Below are 17,106 nucleotides of genomic sequence, written 5' to 3' on the forward strand. Positions count from 1 at the left end.
TTAAAAAAAAAAAAAACCTGTTTCAATCCCCCAGGGGGCACAAAAAAACTTGTTCCCTTTTTTTTTTTTTTTTTTAAAAGATGAGTCTTTCACCGCCGTTTTTATTTCGTAGCAATGAAACAACTGCTACATTAGACGCATGTGGTCTGTGTCGTAGCATGCCCATCCCATAGTATGCCCCTCATCAGATGGGCGAAAAGAGACACAATACTTCCCATTTAGGTGCTGGGTCAACACGAGAACACCAGAAAGTCCACTTGGACCACTTGTGTCCTGAGACGATATTTACTTTGTGTCTGTTTTGTTCCCAGGTTGAGACTGAAGCAGAACCGCTACCCTGTTATATTTCTAACCCAGGGCGTGACAGCCAAGTGGCCCCAATATAGGGACCCTCGCTGCCATAACGTTACAATGGGCACACATCATGCAGTGAGTGCTTCCTTGTTAGGACTCAGTGTACATACGGAGGATTTACTACGAGATGATAGACAGGTAAGTGAACCAGTGGCGTAGCGTGGTCTAAATTCAAGTGTAGGGCGTGACGTTTATGTATACGTCACGCCACAAACATAGTCGACCATCGATCAATGAGGTCGACTTTGTGTGGACACATCTTTAGGGACGGGGGTTTTACCCACCATTCGGCGACAAGATACCTGCCTACTCACAGTAAACTCACCCAGCCTGCATGGGGCCGGGAAAAGTCAGCACCACGCGACTGCCCAAATGGTCACCGATCCGTATACCAACCACGCGCAACGTTGGTTATCTTCAGTGTCTAGAACTGGTGTATTCAAAGTGTTATCGCCGTTGGCTAAGCCAATATATTCTCACCAAATTCCAGCTTTGTAGGTGGTTCTGGATTTAAGAGTTCTGGAGATAGACTGATAGAGCGGTCAGTGTGTGAATTTCTATCGCTTTTATACCTATAATATTTTTTTTTTTTTTTTAGGGGTGGATAGAAGGACTTTTTTTGGTGCGTTTCGGCCAACAAGGGACCACGAACTTCTTTCCTTCTAATCATTCTTCTTCCTTTTGAGCCAACATAACTTCATCCTAGAAGAATGATCTGCCTTTCTTTCCTGTGTCCATCTTCTGTTGGGCCTTGTAGTCACGGATGTTAGGGGTTTTAGCTTGTTGGTAGATTTGACAGTGTCTCTGAACTCAATTCTGTTCCAAACAAGGTCTTTAGGATGGAGGGACTACTTAAAAAAAAAGTTATAGAGTTTTTTATTCTTGTGAAATTAGCCAAAGTTACTTACTATTCACTGACTAGGGCCACGTTCTGGAACGGTGCCAAGTAAGTGACTGCCACTCGCTGTAGGAACTCATGTAACTCTTTCATGTAGAGGGAATTGCCCGCATCAGAAGTGCCATTGCCCGGGGCAAAGTCTTCCTGATGCATACTAAGAACAATAGTGTCCACTGCGGATTTGATGGCGCCTGACAGGGGGGTCAGGATCATTTTCATCACGTTGTCTGCATTACCTGTAGAGGTAAGTTATAGTAAAAAAAAAAAACAAAAAACAAACAAACAAAACTCCATTCAGTGGACTACTGGGTCAATGAGTCAGAAAAAAAGGATACACAGTTAGCTCAGTGGTAACACGCTTGCTTGTCGTGCAGATGGTCATGGGTTCGATGCTCACGATCGACAAAAAAAATAATAATAATCATAAAAAAATAACTGGTTATTCGAGTTCAAATATGTCAACGGATGGCTTTCTGGTGTTCTCGTGTTGACCCAGCACCTTAGTGGGAAGTATTGTGTCTCATTTTGCCCATTTGACGAGGGACACACTACGGGATGGGCATGCTACGACACAGACCCACAAAGTCCAATGTAACAGACATTTTATCCCTACGACATAGAAAGGCGGTGAAAGCCCCATCTTTTTTCCTTCTCACATATTTGACCTAATAGTCAACTCCGAGCATTTGAAAACAATTTGGTAACAAAACTCACCAAAGGATTTGGTGATTTCACTCGAAGCCTCAGCATCTAAACTGGGTGTGTTGTCCAACACTCGCTGCAAGTTGGTAGCCAATAAAAACACAGTGTTAGCCAATGAAATGTTCAGCTGCTGATTGGTGGTGAGATTGTCTGGAAATGAGAAATAAAAAAAGAAAAGTTATTATTATTTTTCTAGAGGTGTGATAGAGATAGAGGATAGCATCGTCCGTAACTGTAACATCATCCCGAAATCGAAGAGAGAAGGAGGACAGGATAGGAGAACTCCAGCCGTTCCGAGAACGAACCCTAACTCTTTAAAATTAACTTTGGACGGGAATTATTCCCGCAAACCTAGCGCTTACAAGGCAGATAATATTCAAGAACTGTTCCTTCACTTTTATTGTTATTTTTGCTGCGAAAAACAACATATTTATGTACTTAGGGAAGGAATCTTTTTTCTGCTCCCTAATGATAATTTCCTTTTTAGGATTGTATTTCCTTGGTAGGATTGTAAAATTTTGAGCTCTTTCACTCAACTTACCTATAAGCTGGGTAGCATCCTCGCCGAAAGCAATACTCTGTTCGCATTTCAAGCAGAACAGTCGTACAGACTTGCCAATATTCCGTGCTACGGCTCTGGATAGTGCCTCATCTATGAGGGATACTCCCAGCTCACTTGTCACTGTACGACAGAAACCATCCACCTGTCAAATAATAGACTCTTGAGTGGAAAGCCAAATAGATAGTGGAGGCACTAAATTAAATTTTATAACATTTAAAATTCAATGTTATGATTAAAGACGAAGAAACAATTATAATTAAAGAAGAAGAAAAAAGATTAACAACTATGAGTATGAACAGTATGAACATTTTCTATGGAATGATTGATATGCTTATCAACCGGTCATAGGCTGACAGCTACGTTACCTTTATAAATGTTTAATTGTTTTTCTCTCTGGAGATTTCTAGAGAACTGGTAGAAAGCTTCAACCTGCGTAGACTGATTCCAAAACACAGTACACGACTTTATCGCTGGTAACTTTATCGGCACTGGGTCCCATGTTGACATCAGATTTATCATTTCTTACCTGTTCACTGGTAGGCACTCCCGAGGCAAACATAGAGTGTACAGCATCCAGCAGTCTGGCCAGAGATTTGGACAGATAGGCGTTCTCAAATTGACTGCCGCACTCCTTGATAGACGTAAAGATGGAGGCGTTAATCTTGATCAATCTCTTGTGCAGGTCTAAGTGTAGGCGGAGTAGTTTTGGGTGTTCCCCCTCTAGCGCTTGCTTGATGTAGGAACTGCCCTGGGCAGCACGGGACAGGGCTTTGGATAGGATCATCACCACCTGGGCCGGGGGAGGAGAATGGATAAATTAACCGGAGTTTTCGCATTGAAGGGATGGAGCTCTTTTAGAAATTTTCATATCGGAAATCTTGAGGTGAAAAAGCTCCTCCTTTAGGAGAATCTCGACACATAAAATAGATTTTTTTGTTCTTAATTAACCATATCTACAACTCAGCGGTGTGATGATCTCTAGTCATTATCATTACCTCGTCCTGAACCGCAGTCAACCACCACATCCTGAGGAATCGTGCTTATTCTTTCGCAGAATCCTTTTTTGGGGGAAAAAGTTGTTCCAAGTTACCCCTTACCTGTACCCAGAAGATAGAGGCCAAGTCACCCCGCTCCATAACACTTTGTACTAGTGCCATCTGAGCACATGTAGAATACACAGTCGTGTCCAGGAATTTACCCCAGGCAGACCAAAGCTTAGCGCGGAAATTTGACACATTCCCCGCCGGATAGGTAGAACCTGGAAGAAGAAGTATATGTGTGAAAGGATAAGTGGCGCAAATGATCTACTGTCTGTACCTGTAGGTAGGTAATGCTGAAAAGACTTTAAAAAAAAAGTCCGCTGGCAGAGCCATAGTGAAGCGCTCAAAACGTTTGCCTGTCAATCAGGATGGCGTGGGTTCAATCCCAGCTGAGAAATAGAATTTTATCCTCAAAGTTGTTTGAGTATTTGACCACAGCTGGCTGTTGGGGTACAGGGAATCTCAAGTCCTATTCGAGCAGCAAAAATAAGCACTATTGTTGTGGTGCTATATTACTTAAATAGTTGAAATTAAAGGACGACCTACAAGGATTTTTTTTTCAAGAGGTTTGATAGAGGGAACTTTAACTGCAGAGGTCTTATCGTCTCGAAAGCGAAGAGAAAAGGCATAGAGGATAGGGTAAAGCCAGCTGTTCAGAGAGAAAAAAAACTTACTATACCTACTTATTAATAACTCACATGAAGCATAGCATACCTGAAGCTTTACCAGGACCTCCTTTGCTTCTCTGTTTATCCGATTCATTGAGAACATCAATAGAGAGGGCACTCAGGGCGGCATCTTCCACAGTTTTCACCGCACGGTTAACCACCTTGTTCATTTCCTGGTCTAGGGTGCCCAGACTTGTGAAGATTTGAACTGCCGTGCTCACCTGTTAATATGGTAATAAGTTTACTTTTATTGAAGAAAATTAATGTAAAAAAACAACTGAGAAAGCAAAATGTAAATGCTGAAAACCCTTGAAACTCTACTTTGTGTTAATATAAACCGGGCGGCATGGTGTTTCAACCTCTTGACGCCTCCCGGCACACTTAAAAGAACATTCCTCATTTATGAGACAACCATAGAATACTCAACATTAAAATTCCTTTAAACTTCATTTTCTTCTCTCTCTTTCTCCCTCCCTCCTTTTCTCTTTCTCTTTCTCTCTCTCTCTCTCAAAAAGCCCACTTTGGGGCTTAGGTGTAGGGGCAAACAGCCCTAAAGAATGGGTATATACGAATCTTCTACGAATCTTCTAATCTCACCTGAGTTTTATCCAGTTTGTTCAATCCCTCATTCAACATAGTCATGGCTTCCTTCTCCACTCTGGCTGTCTCCTGTCTAATTTTCCTTTGGTCTTCTTCCAGAATTTCCAACCCTGTCAGATCCACATCCTTGCAAAGTTCATTCAACTCTGCTAGAACCGATGCCGCCTGTGATTTAAATAAATCAAAAAATACACAGTTAGCCCAGTCATAACACACTTGCTTGCCATGCAGAAGGTCTTGTGTTCGAATCCCATCATCAACGAAAATTTGTACTCGTTTTTCGATTACAGATATTTTTCAATGGGTTACTTGATTTCTTGTGTTACCTGAATGGAGTCTAGGTCTGATAGTCTGGCAGCAAGCTGCTGTAGGCGTGCCACGCGACGTAACACATCAGATGTGGTGTGTAACCGGCCTAGTATGAGGGTCTGCAGTTCAATTCTCGAGAAGGGTTCGACCACTTTTGAGCGGAGTCTCTCAATAGATGCAAGAAGGCACTGGAATGAGAATAGAATAGTTTTTAATTTCAATTAATGATCAACAAATCCTACTCCCGGCCAACTTTACTCTTAACAGATAGTCTTTGTTCTTGTAATTTTGAGATGATAAGACCTCCATACTTAAGAGTTTATAGTTCCCTCTGTCAAACCTCTTGATTTCCCTCCCACTTTTTTCACAGTTTTTCTTCCAAGGCTCTTTGTTTTTTCCTCTTCAGAACTATTATTTGGCTAGACTGACTTCTTTTTCTTTTTAGATTACACAACAGGAACAATCCTCACCTGTACATGTGCCTGCATGAGAGCAAGCACACTTTCTAGCTTGTCCACCCATGTAGCCTGTGACACTAGATCCTCATGTTTCTCAAACACTTGTTTGTTAAGCTCTTTGTCCAGAAGATTAATGCCATGGGAGAGCCGAGCTAACTGTTCAGACACAGCAAGAGTTTGAGAGAGAAGCTCTAATGGTTTCTGATCAGGGCTGGATTTGGGTTTCAAAAACTGGCACAGGAAATCTGAGAGGCAAAAAGATCTCGGCATCAGACACTGAAAAAAGGCTTGAAAATTGAACACTATGAAATTACATGAGAAAAAAAAAAAAAAAAAAAAAAAAAAAAATTTTGAAGAGGGTGAAGAGGGGTGACATTTTCTTAGCCCACCAACCTTTTAGGGTCGGGAATTGGAAGCTGCATAATCAACAGATAAGTTTATTCATATAAACTTAACCTGACTTTTAGGGCTGTTTGCCCCTACAACTAAGCCTCAGAGTGGGCTTTTAGTGTACAAGTCAAGAACATGTAAAAAAGAAAAAAAAAAAAAAAAAAAAAAAAAAAAAATTTTTTGTAAAAAAAAAAAAAAAAAAAAAAAAAAAAAAAAAAAAAAAAAAAAAAAAAAAAACTGATGTAGGTACTCACCATCTTTTTCCAGGACATGCCATACATCTGAATGGGATGATGTTTCTGTAACCTGAAAAAGAGGGAAAAATCATACACTTTACAACAAATTTGATTTTTCCTCCAGATTACCTAATCTAGAATAATGTAAGTAAGTAGATGTAGTTTGTCTGTTTCACCATAGGTACCTCTTGAACAACTACTTAGTTCAATTTTGATGGAACTTGGTAAACTCAACAGATAAAGGAGATTTGTTCTTCATTTTAGACCCAACTGGGTCAGTAGGGCCCTTTTCCCGAGTGAGTACAGTTCAATGAAAAAGTAATTTGTTACAAATTGTGTGAACCTTTCGGTACTTGTGCAGAAGTCACATCCATGGAATATTGCTACCAAAGGAACTGGCACAAACAAGCAGTGACCAGTGTTATTATAGGGTTAGGTTAAATGCAAGAAGGAGTTTTCACAATTAGAGCAGTGATTAGTGTTATTATAGGGTTAGGTTAAATACAAAAAGGAGCTTTTTTTTGCACGAATGTGCCTTCTGCATAATTACCAAATTATTTCCCCTCAGGTTCCATGGAAGAAGTTGTGCGGAGAAATTCAGCAGAGATGTTCAGACTTTCTAGTTACCATGGTGATGGGAGTACTGCCCCGTCAAATCTGTAAGGATAATGCCACCTGTTAATCCATCATCATTAGCACAGGAGATTAGAGGATAGTTTGATAGTGGGCTGTCAATGGAGGTAGTCCTGTCTTAAGATGACACTAAGAACTTAAAATTCTAGCTAGCACTTTATCTCAAAAATCACTCTCCAATCTGTCTCTCACATAAAAAGTTAAAAGAAATTAAGAAAATGCCACGAAATGATAAATTTCGAATTCTAGTTTTAGTTGATAAGAAAAAGTCAAAAGTTATCAAAAATGGATTAGCTCAGATTAGCTGGAAGCTGGCCACCGACGCCACCGTTCGTACTGTTTATTGTTTAAGGCCGTGGTTATGAACAGGGCCATCGTAGGACATCGTCGGACTTTTTGCGTGTAAAGTTGGCGGGAAATTCGAATTTTTGATTTTTTTTCCGCAACTTGTACAATCTGAATTCATTTTTTAATTTTTATCTTTAGTTTGCACGTTTATATTATACTTTTCATTTATATTAGCTATTAAAAACAAGCAAATTACAAAGCAAACAAAAATAAATATAAAATGAATTTTAAAAATTGCCGCCGGGACAGCTATCCACGTTGTCCGAGCTCATCTCAGCCCTGTTCATAAACACACCCTCAAGATAAAGAAATGAGAACATAGCAAATCTTTGGGAGCAACTTTTTTATCTGCACGTATGTACAGGGTGTGCTGGGGGCTAGATTTTTAAAAAGAGCGTCTTCATCAGTTTCGTCTTTTCACCCAAAGTAAACAAAAGTTTTGCAAAGTGGAAATCCAGCAATAAAAAATTAAAAAAAGTAGTTAATTTATAACCCAGATCAATCAGTAGAAGACTAAACTCAAAGTTAATTAGTAATTAATCAAATAAGAAAGTGTTAATTGATCAATCTGTAAAGCGTAGGAAAGTATTCATCTCAAAATTGACACCCACTCAATGCTAGAACTTCTTGTCCCAAGATGCCTCCATCATGCTGTGTACCTACTTGTAAACTGATGAGAAACAACTCCGAAAAGCTCAGTTATCATGAAATCCCATCTAAAGAGCCACTCAGAACGAATTGGATCAAGCAGATTGGTATACTCACTGGTAAGTTTTAATTTGGGTTGACTTTGGCCCTAGGCTTTGTCTTTCAAATTACCTACTTCCTACCTACTCTTCAAGTTTGTCCCCCCACCCCCACACCATCTTTTTATTAGTACTCCATATTATTCTATTGTTCTAGCTTCTAGGTAGGTATGTTATGAGGTTTAGTTTGGGCTGGAATTGAATCCTCATCTCCTGTATACTAGTATAGTATGATTTATCACTTATCACCTGATTATGGATGCTATGTAATTTCATTTTTTGATAGCTTATGAAAATGGGAGATAGGTAATGAGACCATGCTGGTAGTCAGTACTCTATGTAATCAAGGGTTTCATACCTAAATACATTTCAAAAGGAGGAAATCAAGTTATTTGAGTTGTTTTATTGATTAATTCCTTTTCCAACAGGTAACAAATTTTGGCAGCCTACATCAGAGTCTGCTGTTGTATGCAGCAAACATTTCATTGAGCCAGATTTTGTGGAAACACCTCTCAGGAGAAGACTTAAACCAACTTCAGTGCCATCTGTGTTTTACATGATGCAAGGCAAACCATATTTTGTTCCATCCAGAAGAAGAAAATATGAGTCCCCTACAACACCAAATCTTTTTCCTAATTCACAACATCATGAAATTGTAAATAATGAAGGCAATGAAACAAGAGACATTATTGACAACTCCAATGTAATTGAAAATAGTAAGTATGATGCATTTCTTCAGGCCAGTTTTGCAGATAAAAAGTTTCTAGAAATGCTACAGCTTAATCTTGAAATGTTAGAGGTGGCCAACCACTTTTTGGCAGATTACAGTTTGTTGGAGTAAGAATATGATTATTGCCTACTGAACATGTTCACTCTTTCTGATCTCAGTGATGATCTTGAAATCATAAGATTCATAAGCTGCATAAACATGAAAATTGTATACCTACAACATTCTAGTGACTGTTGGTTGTGGAACTATGAACATTATTTTGACTTGTGAAATTGTCATACATTAATATAAAGTAGTATGCTTATAGGTACCTAGTCCACTAACCTATCAGATATTTTGATTTATCTGCATACAGTTAGGAAAGTGCAGTATGAGCTATACTTTCTACACATGGTGTAATTGCTGGTACTTCTCTAAGTATAGAATATGAAGAATAATCCACTCTTACTTCACCTTCAAGTTTAAGCAAGTGATTTGCCTTTTGGAAGAATAAGATAAATTCTTCAAATGATAGATGGAACAAATTGAAGGATTTTTACTATTCCTATTATTATTGATTTATCAATCTACCTATTCTATCAGTCACCTCAGTAAGTGCCTCAACTTTTAATGTTATTTACTTTTTTCTTTTCCAATTTACATGGAAAAACTCCCTTTTGCAAATCCTCTTATCTTGATATTAGAAAGCATTAAGATTTCTTGTTGTTGGGAATATTTTTACTTTTTTTGTTTACTCTTCCATGGCTCTGGTTTGATTTGAAAAAAGAAATAGGTATTTAAATGCTGAGGATTTTTTTTTTTTAATAGATAAGTAGATAACCAATACTCATTTAAAAATAATTACTTTACTTATGATTTAATTTCCTACTAATGTTTTTGTTATTATATCCTTGCTCCTTTTAATTTATAATTTAAATACCTATCTAGGTCTGTCCAACTTTAGTTTTAAGATTAAATTTACTGTTAAGAATAGGTCTATCAGGCCTATAAATTGAAAATAATAGATACATACCTTAAGGGCTTAAGGTACAGATAACCTGAGTGATGTAATATTTTTATTATTATGGACCTGTATGTGAAATGGTGTTTTTGAGCATTTAAGCCTTTGGTAGATATCCAGATTTTATGAAATATTACCAGTATTTAAAAGTTTTAATGTTGATCGTATGAAAGGTTAGGAATAAAATTATTTTATAAGATACCCTCTGACTGCCTCTTTGAACTCCAATTTAAATGTTAAAATAATAATGTAATGGTGTTCAAACCAAGCAGTTTTTAATTTATGACATTAGAATTAATATAATTACTTTCTATTTTTTCTATTAATATTAGTGTACAGTTGTCTTTAATGTAATTTCTTTAACTATTAAAAATCTATTTTTATGTGCTTGTAAAATATAACATGTGTAAAATAATTTTTCGAAATAATTTATGACATCAAAAAACTGTTGTTGCTATTGAAATTTTTATTCCACCAGCCACATATGTAGCTGTGGTAAGTAGATTTTAGATTTGTAATTTATTTGATACTAGCCGAAATCTGTCGCTTTGCTCCGGATTTCTGCTAGAAAATTCTCAAGGCATGGTCATTCATGTCACTCATCCATTTAGTGGTCTTGCTCAGCTTAGCTTAACAAAAACGAACCGGAAAATAGCCTATAACCTTCACGAGAGTGCAAGCAATAAGTTAACCAAGTTTCATAGCAATCGGATGAGTGGTTTTGGCCAGGCATAAAGTCCAAACAAACAAACAAACAAACAAACACACACACAAACATTCATTTTTATATATTAGATGTGGGGCTTGCTCTGTAGAGTTTATGAACTGAGTTCCTGGGATAGTTCAGATGACCAGCCTAGTGAGCTCGGAAGGTAGCGTGTCTACCTCGTAAGCGCTACGTTACGGGTTCGATTCCCGCCCTGGGCGGATTATATCTTCCACACGTTTATGAGGATTAAAAAAAAAAAAAAAAAAAAATGGTTTGACAAGGCTCAATCATATTAATGAATATTGAAAAAGAAACGTTACAATGTAGTTTTCAGATCAAAATCTGAGAACGATAAAGTAAAGAACCAAGATGGGTAGGTACCCCTTTTCGTAAGCGACACGAGCCGTTAAAGGGAAGAGAGTAAATTCTTTGAAAGGTTGCCAGCAACTAAATTTCCATTTCTACCGGGTGTGACGAAAGTTTTTTAATTTGCACACTGTTGCCAGATTTCATATCCGTTTGACAACACTGCAGTAGAAAAGTTCAAAAATTCAAATCATCAAAAATTTGAAAATTCAAGATCAAATTGCAAAAATTGATCTAAAAGTCTATTTTCTAGGTAAAAAAGAAGAGTAGAGATCAAATTATCAAAAAATAACTATTCTAGAGTTGTCTGGCTTCAAACTGTAAATCAGTGTGTTCCTTACAATATCTCCCTATTCTCATATTTTAACAAAATCAATTTGGAGCTAAGTTTGATCATTGAGACTGAACCTGTGTCCCAGAGATCAAAAGTTCCACTCAAGATGATGGATGTCATTCAACCTTTCATGGTGAGTTTTTCAGACCCTTAACCTTAAATGAAGATTGACATGTTAATCAACCTTAGCTACAGTCATGGATCAAGAGATACAGTTCCATATGACATCCCTTTTTACAAAAGGTACACTGCTGTAGTTGTAAGCTACAAGTGAATTAATACAACAGTACCTTTTTGAGGAATTGGATAGTGATGTAATGTAAACTATCTAACAAGGTCCTAAATCTGAATGTTTTTAATCCTGAGTGAGTAATAACATCAAAATCATAGGTTCCTACTTATAATATGGTTATGTTTTCAGAGTGTGGAGAGCTGTAGATCATACATTGATGAATTGTACTCCCCTGATGAACAAAAAGTACTTGCTGCAGCCATGTAAGTATAATTTGTGGAGCTTACAGTGTGAGAATCCTTCTAACGTAGCTACAAATGTAGCTATGGTAGAAGGACAAATAAAGAAAAAAAATGAGAGGAAAACAAATTTATTCATTACCACTATTTATTTTGTCATTAGATTCCTAGTATTGTCATAATAATGTGGTACCTATAATGAAGCTTTATTATATCTTTTTTTTTCCAGACGACTGAAAAATGCTGTCATTGGGAGCAACCGCCAGAAAGGCAATGTCATCATGCAGGGGGTGGTTCCCAAACTGGTGCAAATACTGGGTGACATCAATCTCAATAGTGATCTGAGATTACAAGCAGCTATCATTCTCAGTTCCCTCACTAAGGGAACTCCTACACATGTGCAAGAATTGATCAAGCTGGGAATTCTACCTGTCACATTGAATGGTTGGTAATTTCCTCCAAAGCTCTTTTATATTTAAATTAATCTCCCTACATTTAAATTAAACCAAGCCTTTTGTACATACATTTAACTTAACCCCGCTTTTTCAATGTAGGTAGTCATGTGAGGTATAATCCTTTCAACAGCTAATTTCCAATCATGCTTTACTGCACCTTACACATTTTCACTTAAATTGGAACCATCTTCCTAGTTTTCATCATTTCGGAGAACACCAACTGTGGTAAGCTAAACAACTTTCCACTTCTATTTTTCAGCCATGAGGCCCAGCAATGATCCAAAATTGACAGAAACCTGTTTGCGTGTCATTAGCTCAGTGTGTACGTCTGGTGTTCCCAACTGCCCTCTTGAGTTGATTTTTGCGGAGAGAAAAACCATTTCCATGCTCATGTCACTTGCCTTCCATTCTGTGTCCAATCAAATCTCCGTCACACAAATCCTTGCCGTGGCAATTAAAGTGAGTGGGCTCATTTTTCTTCTGGAGTTCCTATACATTTCAAATGTTTCTGTTGGGGTTTTGCTGTGGGTTTTCCTGTTTTCCTGTTTTTTTTTTTTTTTTTTTTTTTTCTTCAAGACCTAAATTTGATACATCATGATTAGGTATAAAGTTGAATACTTTTTCATGCAAATGTCGAGATATAAGCAGTATAAAAATCATTGGATTCCTCTCTCTCCCCAGACCCCTGCAGATCAGAACATGGTGTGTGAAGAAGGCGGTGTGTCACTGTTGGCAACCCTGCTCTGTTCTCCTCACTATCCTGTGCTTATATCTACACTCAAGTTTGTTGCCAGCTTGTCCCATCAGAATCCCAATGTGTCACTTGATATTGTTAATGCCAGGTGAGTTTAAATTGTTTAACTTTTAACCTTAAAGTAAGGGAACTTTTCTGTCCCATTTGAGCAATGTAAATGGGTAATAAGCACTATTATAATGACTAATTCTGGGGTTTACCAACTGGTATTGAGATAAAACGAGGATTTCCTTAAGTATGTATACTTAATAAGTCAACCTCGAATTGAACTCAATCCTGAGATAATCCACGGTGGTAAAACTCGATCTCAGAGCATTCATTGTTGATTGCATCCCATATTCCAAGCACAGAGCCAAAAACTTTGACAGGAATTGAACCATGGATCTCTGATTTTATAAGCTCTGGTGTGCAAGCCAAGTGTGATACCCACTCAGACATGGAGTTTTTTTTGCTTTAAGTGGCAGGTAGGGTTCTCTTGGAGGAGCTCTTCCACCCAATCACTATTTTTTTTTTCTTTCACTGTGAGCCTTTAAGATATTTCACTCCTAAGGTCTTATCGCCCCAAAATCAAGAGAAAAGAAAGATCAGAAAGCTAGCCCTTCCGAGAATGAACATTATCAAATCCGCCCCGGGCGGGAATCGAACCCGCGGCTTAGCACTTACAAGGCTTTCACCTTTTTACCCAAGACATTAAGACACGTAAGGTTGGTAATTTAAATAATTTTCTCCCACATTGTCTCTTCTCTTTGTTTCAGTTTTGATGGGAAGAGTGTTCCTGATCTTCTGGTGCAGCTGATGTCTCGCAATCAACCTCCTGCCATGCAACTGATAGCAGCCAAGTGTATCACATTCCTACACCGGGCCTCAGCCATCCCTGCCAATGATCCGAAAGTCATGTTCAAAACTCTCCCGTGTCTGGTAAGACCCCTTTCACACTTGTCGTTCGGAAAAAAAAACTGTGTCGTGTGTAGTGTGGGAACACTCTCATTTAATTTACATTGCCTACAAGGACATTTTGTGTCGTTCGGAAAATAATCGTGTCGTGTGTAGTGGGAACATTCGTTTGAATTAAATTGCCTACAGGACATTCGAAAAAAAAAGGATAAAAGTTCAAGTGGAAACGGGCCTTAATAGAGTATTATTTTCATCTCGCAGGTGTGTCTAAGCAAGGCCCAATATGATTGGGCAACCCGGGTCACGGCTGTGGAGACTCTCGCTTACCTGACCGAAGTCGATTCCAAACTGCAAGAGGTGGCGTCCATTTCCAACCACCTGATCCCCACATTGGCCAACTTCCTCCACTATAAACCCCCGGGCTCCAGTGTGGCCGAGATTGAGCACATTTCCCGCGAACTACGCGCTGCGGCCTTCATGGTATGTTAACAGTAATAATAAATGCCGTTTCTTTGTGTTATTTTATCACAATTTTGGTGCTCACTGCAGCATAGTAGGATTTTCCAAATATCTCAATAGGTAATCCAGTGCTTTGTTTACCTACCATGCTGGCACCAGTCGCTATGCGCTTTTGTATTACATAGCTACTCATTTTCCTCACAAGGCTGAGCAGGCCCCGCAACAGCCAGTCACGAAATCAATCATTTGCATGATACAAATTTGTTTTGACCCTGCCGGGAATCGAACCCGGGTCTCCCGCGTGCAAGGCGAGCGCAGTGACCACTACGCCATGGGACCTGACTATCTTGCTTCATTTATGAACAATGTTTTCTTCTCTTCTCAGGCGTTCGCTTCGCTCGGTGCAAATGACGAAGACATCAGGAAGAAGATCATCGAGACTGAGAATCTCATGGGAGCGGTAGTAGCAGGTCTTCAGGATCAGGAACCTAAGGTTCGTCTTTCCGCTATTCGGTGTCTGCACTCTCTGTCCCGCTCTGTACAACAGCTGAGAACCACCTTCCAGGTATTTAATTCTTTTCTTTTTACATTCTTTTAAATTTTTATGCGATACTTAATAGAACTATGTCCTCACGAGGCTTAGTGCACCCCGAATTCCAAGCACAGAACCGAAAAAAAACTTCGGCCCCGCCGGGAATCGAACCCGGGCCTCCTGCGTGTAAGCCTAGTGTGACACCTACCTCGGAGGTTGGAACGGGCCTTTAAAGTAAAACTAAATTATTTCGCCCCCTATTTCCCCAGGATCATTCAGTGTGGAAGCCGCTTATGGAGTTACTCAAGGGTGCCTCGGATGATATTCTATCCGTGGCCTCGTCCACATTATGCAATCTTCTCCTCGAGTTTTCGCCCTCCAAGGAGCCCATGTTGGAATCTGGCGCCGTCGAACTGCTGTGTAATTTGACGCGACGATGTGACCCCGCCCTACGGCTGAATGGTACCTGGGCACTTATGGTAAGTAGAGTTTTTTTTTAAGATTGTACCTTGGAACCGATTTCACATTACTTCAGGGCACATTCTATTACATCCATGCCTATCCAAGAACGGAAAAGTTCGGTCAGAAAATTTCCGCCCTTGCCGGGATTCAAACCCAGCACCTCCAGGTTGAGAGTCAGTGCTCTTGACCACTCAGCCACAGAGGTGGGCTTCCTCAACTTATGATGTTTTTTCATGTGTTTTATCTTCAGAACATGACGTTCCAAGCCGAGCAGAAGATCAAGCTTCAGATTCTCAACTCGCTAGGTACAGATCAAATATTTCGCCTGCTCCAAGATCCTAATTCACTGTTTTTGTCCGCTTGTTTTTTAATATTTCCCCAACTTACGATATTTTTTTCATGTGTTTCATCTGCAGAATATGGCGTTCCAAGCCGAGCAGAAGATCAAGCTTCAAATTCTCAACTCGCTAGGTACAGATCAAATATTCCGCCTGCTCCAAGACCCCGAACTCGAGATCCTTATGAAAACTCTGGGATTGTTGAGGAATCTCCTGTCCAGCAAACTTCACATCGATCATATTATGGGACTCCACGGAGCGGCTATCATGCATGTGAGTTGAGTCTTTCGAAAAACTGGACTTGAAATTCCTTTCGATCCTTTAATTTCATTTACTTGAAAAGATTTAATTTAATAATAAATGTAATAATAATAAAAAAAATAAACAAAATTTGTTTGCAGGCGGTGATGTACGTTCTAGAGGGCAGCTCAGACGTGGCAGTCAAGGAACAAGCCTTGTGCATCCTGGCTAACATAGGAGATGGAGATACGGCCAAGAACTTCCTCATTCATAACGAGGAAGTGCTGAAGAAAATCAAAGAGTACATGGTATGTGTATCTTCTTCTTTGCAATATCATTACAAAATAATGTCAACCTTACTGAATACAGCTAGAAATGATAGTAAAATTCCAAATACTTTAGTAATAGAATGTAAAAAAGTAAAAAAAAAAAAAAAAAAGTACAAAAACGGGGATTTTGCGTGGTGAAACTAGAGCCTCTTCGTAATATTTGTGTGTACCATAGCATTACAAGTCGTATTTACCTAATAATGTCAGGCTGGTTTGAAGCGGAAATGACCAATGCCAATAAAACGCGATTGTTCACTTTTGATCTGTGAAAACGCGGCGTTCACTTGGCGTCAGGAGTGGGGGTAAAAATTTTGGAAACTAAACAAAACAAATACCTATTGCAGAACTAAATGCTGCTCGAGAGTCGCTCCCGGAATTTAGGACTCGAAGAGATACGCCAGGAGGGGAAGTGAAATGAAAAACACGCATCAACGCGGCGTTGGAATGGAAAACAGAGCTTCGGTCAGCATGATTCAGGACATTTTATAAAACTCCTTTATTTATTAATTTTCAGACCAACAAGAATGTGAAGCTCCAAGTGGCAGCAATCTTCTGCATTACGAATCTGATTTGGAAAGAAGAACCTGGCTCTCTAGAGAGACAACTCAGACTCAAGGAGTTCGGTATAGACAAGCTGCTTCATGCTCTCATTCAGAGCTCAGACTCTTTCTCTGAATTATTAGTGGCGAAGCAGAGAGCTTTTTCACAACCTTTGTGGGTATCACATCATTACTATTATTATTTCCCATTTATCATCAGTCTTTTTACACTTTTAATTTTAACACCATGCGCAGATTGCGCAGAAAATACGTTGTAATGTTCACCAACATTTTCTGCATTTCGAGTAAAAAGTGCGGAGGCATTCGTGGACCAGGCCACTAATATAGTGAATGTATTCATTCCATGTTTCAGAGTGAAAACTGCACTGGCCCAATTTTCCGATTAGGAAAAAGAAGAAAACCCTTTTTCTAATCCATGACATCGTCTTTGTTATTTATTCGACATGTGTGAATGTATTTTGCTTCGACGGTATTTTCATGAAGCTCGTAGAAGCTTAACACAACCTTTAGGGCTGTCTACCCCCTACAC

At 39.0% G+C, this 17,106-nt stretch overlaps 3 protein-coding genes across 3 annotated transcripts; 2 read left to right on the top strand and 1 right to left on the bottom strand.

Annotated features, from left to right (window-relative positions):
- Positions 1-1,262: 1,262 nt before the first annotated feature.
- LOC103513570 (conserved oligomeric Golgi complex subunit 5) lies at positions 1,263-7,166 on the bottom strand (the record flags this gene model as incomplete). The annotated part of the gene is given in 11 exon segments (XM_008478414.3): positions 1,263-1,488; positions 1,967-2,104; positions 2,496-2,658; positions 3,043-3,306; positions 3,614-3,774; positions 4,271-4,445; positions 4,822-4,989; positions 5,151-5,321; positions 5,604-5,836; positions 6,236-6,287; positions 6,845-7,166. Coding segments are annotated over 11 exon segments (1,754 nt in total), but the record flags the coding sequence as incomplete, so codon positions are not given.
- A 448-nt stretch (positions 7,167-7,614) lies between these two features.
- On the top strand, positions 7,615-9,878 carry LOC108252912 (THAP domain-containing protein 6). Its single transcript, XM_017445871.2, has 2 exons — positions 7,615-7,965; positions 8,373-9,878. Exons 1-2 carry the CDS (start codon positions 7,836-7,838, stop codon positions 8,783-8,785), a joined length of 543 nt encoding a protein of 180 aa, XP_017301360.1. The 5' UTR covers positions 7,615-7,835; the 3' UTR covers positions 8,786-9,878.
- A 1,077-nt stretch (positions 9,879-10,955) lies between these two features.
- On the top strand, positions 10,956-16,963 carry LOC103513578 (armadillo repeat-containing protein 8). The gene is made up of 13 exons (XM_008478422.3): positions 10,956-11,216; positions 11,505-11,578; positions 11,784-11,998; positions 12,269-12,468; positions 12,691-12,851; positions 13,519-13,681; positions 13,919-14,137; positions 14,502-14,681; positions 14,918-15,127; positions 15,527-15,721; positions 15,850-15,996; positions 16,532-16,707; positions 16,930-16,963. The coding sequence occupies exons 1-13, from the start codon at positions 11,190-11,192 to the stop codon at positions 16,961-16,963; spliced, it is 2,001 nt and encodes a 666-aa protein (XP_008476644.1). The 5' UTR covers positions 10,956-11,189.
- The last annotated feature ends 143 nt before the right edge of the window (positions 16,964-17,106 follow it).

Source organism: Diaphorina citri, unplaced genomic scaffold, assembly GCF_000475195.1.
Source record: "Diaphorina citri unplaced genomic scaffold, Diaci psyllid genome assembly version 1.1 scaffold989, whole genome shotgun sequence".
In the NCBI taxonomy this organism is placed as follows: Eukaryota; Metazoa; Arthropoda; class Insecta; order Hemiptera; family Psyllidae; genus Diaphorina; species Diaphorina citri.

Bases quoted from the DNA above. Each gene is read 5' to 3' on its own strand.
- LOC108252912 (XM_017445871.2), top strand. From the start codon at position 7,836: ATGCCTCCATCATGCTGTGTACCTACTTGTAAACTGATGAGAAACAAC. The intron at 7,966-8,372 runs GTAAGTTTTAAT...CTTTTCCAACAG, and splicing joins GCAGATTGGTATACTCACTG to GTAACAAATTTTGGCAGCCT.
- LOC103513578 (XM_008478422.3), top strand. From the start codon at position 11,190: ATGATGGATGTCATTCAACCTTTCATG. The intron at 13,682-13,918 runs GTAAGACCCCTT...TTCATCTCGCAG, and splicing joins TCAAAACTCTCCCGTGTCTG to GTGTGTCTAAGCAAGGCCCA. The intron at 15,997-16,531 runs GTATGTGTATCT...ATTAATTTTCAG, and splicing joins AGAAAATCAAAGAGTACATG to ACCAACAAGAATGTGAAGCT.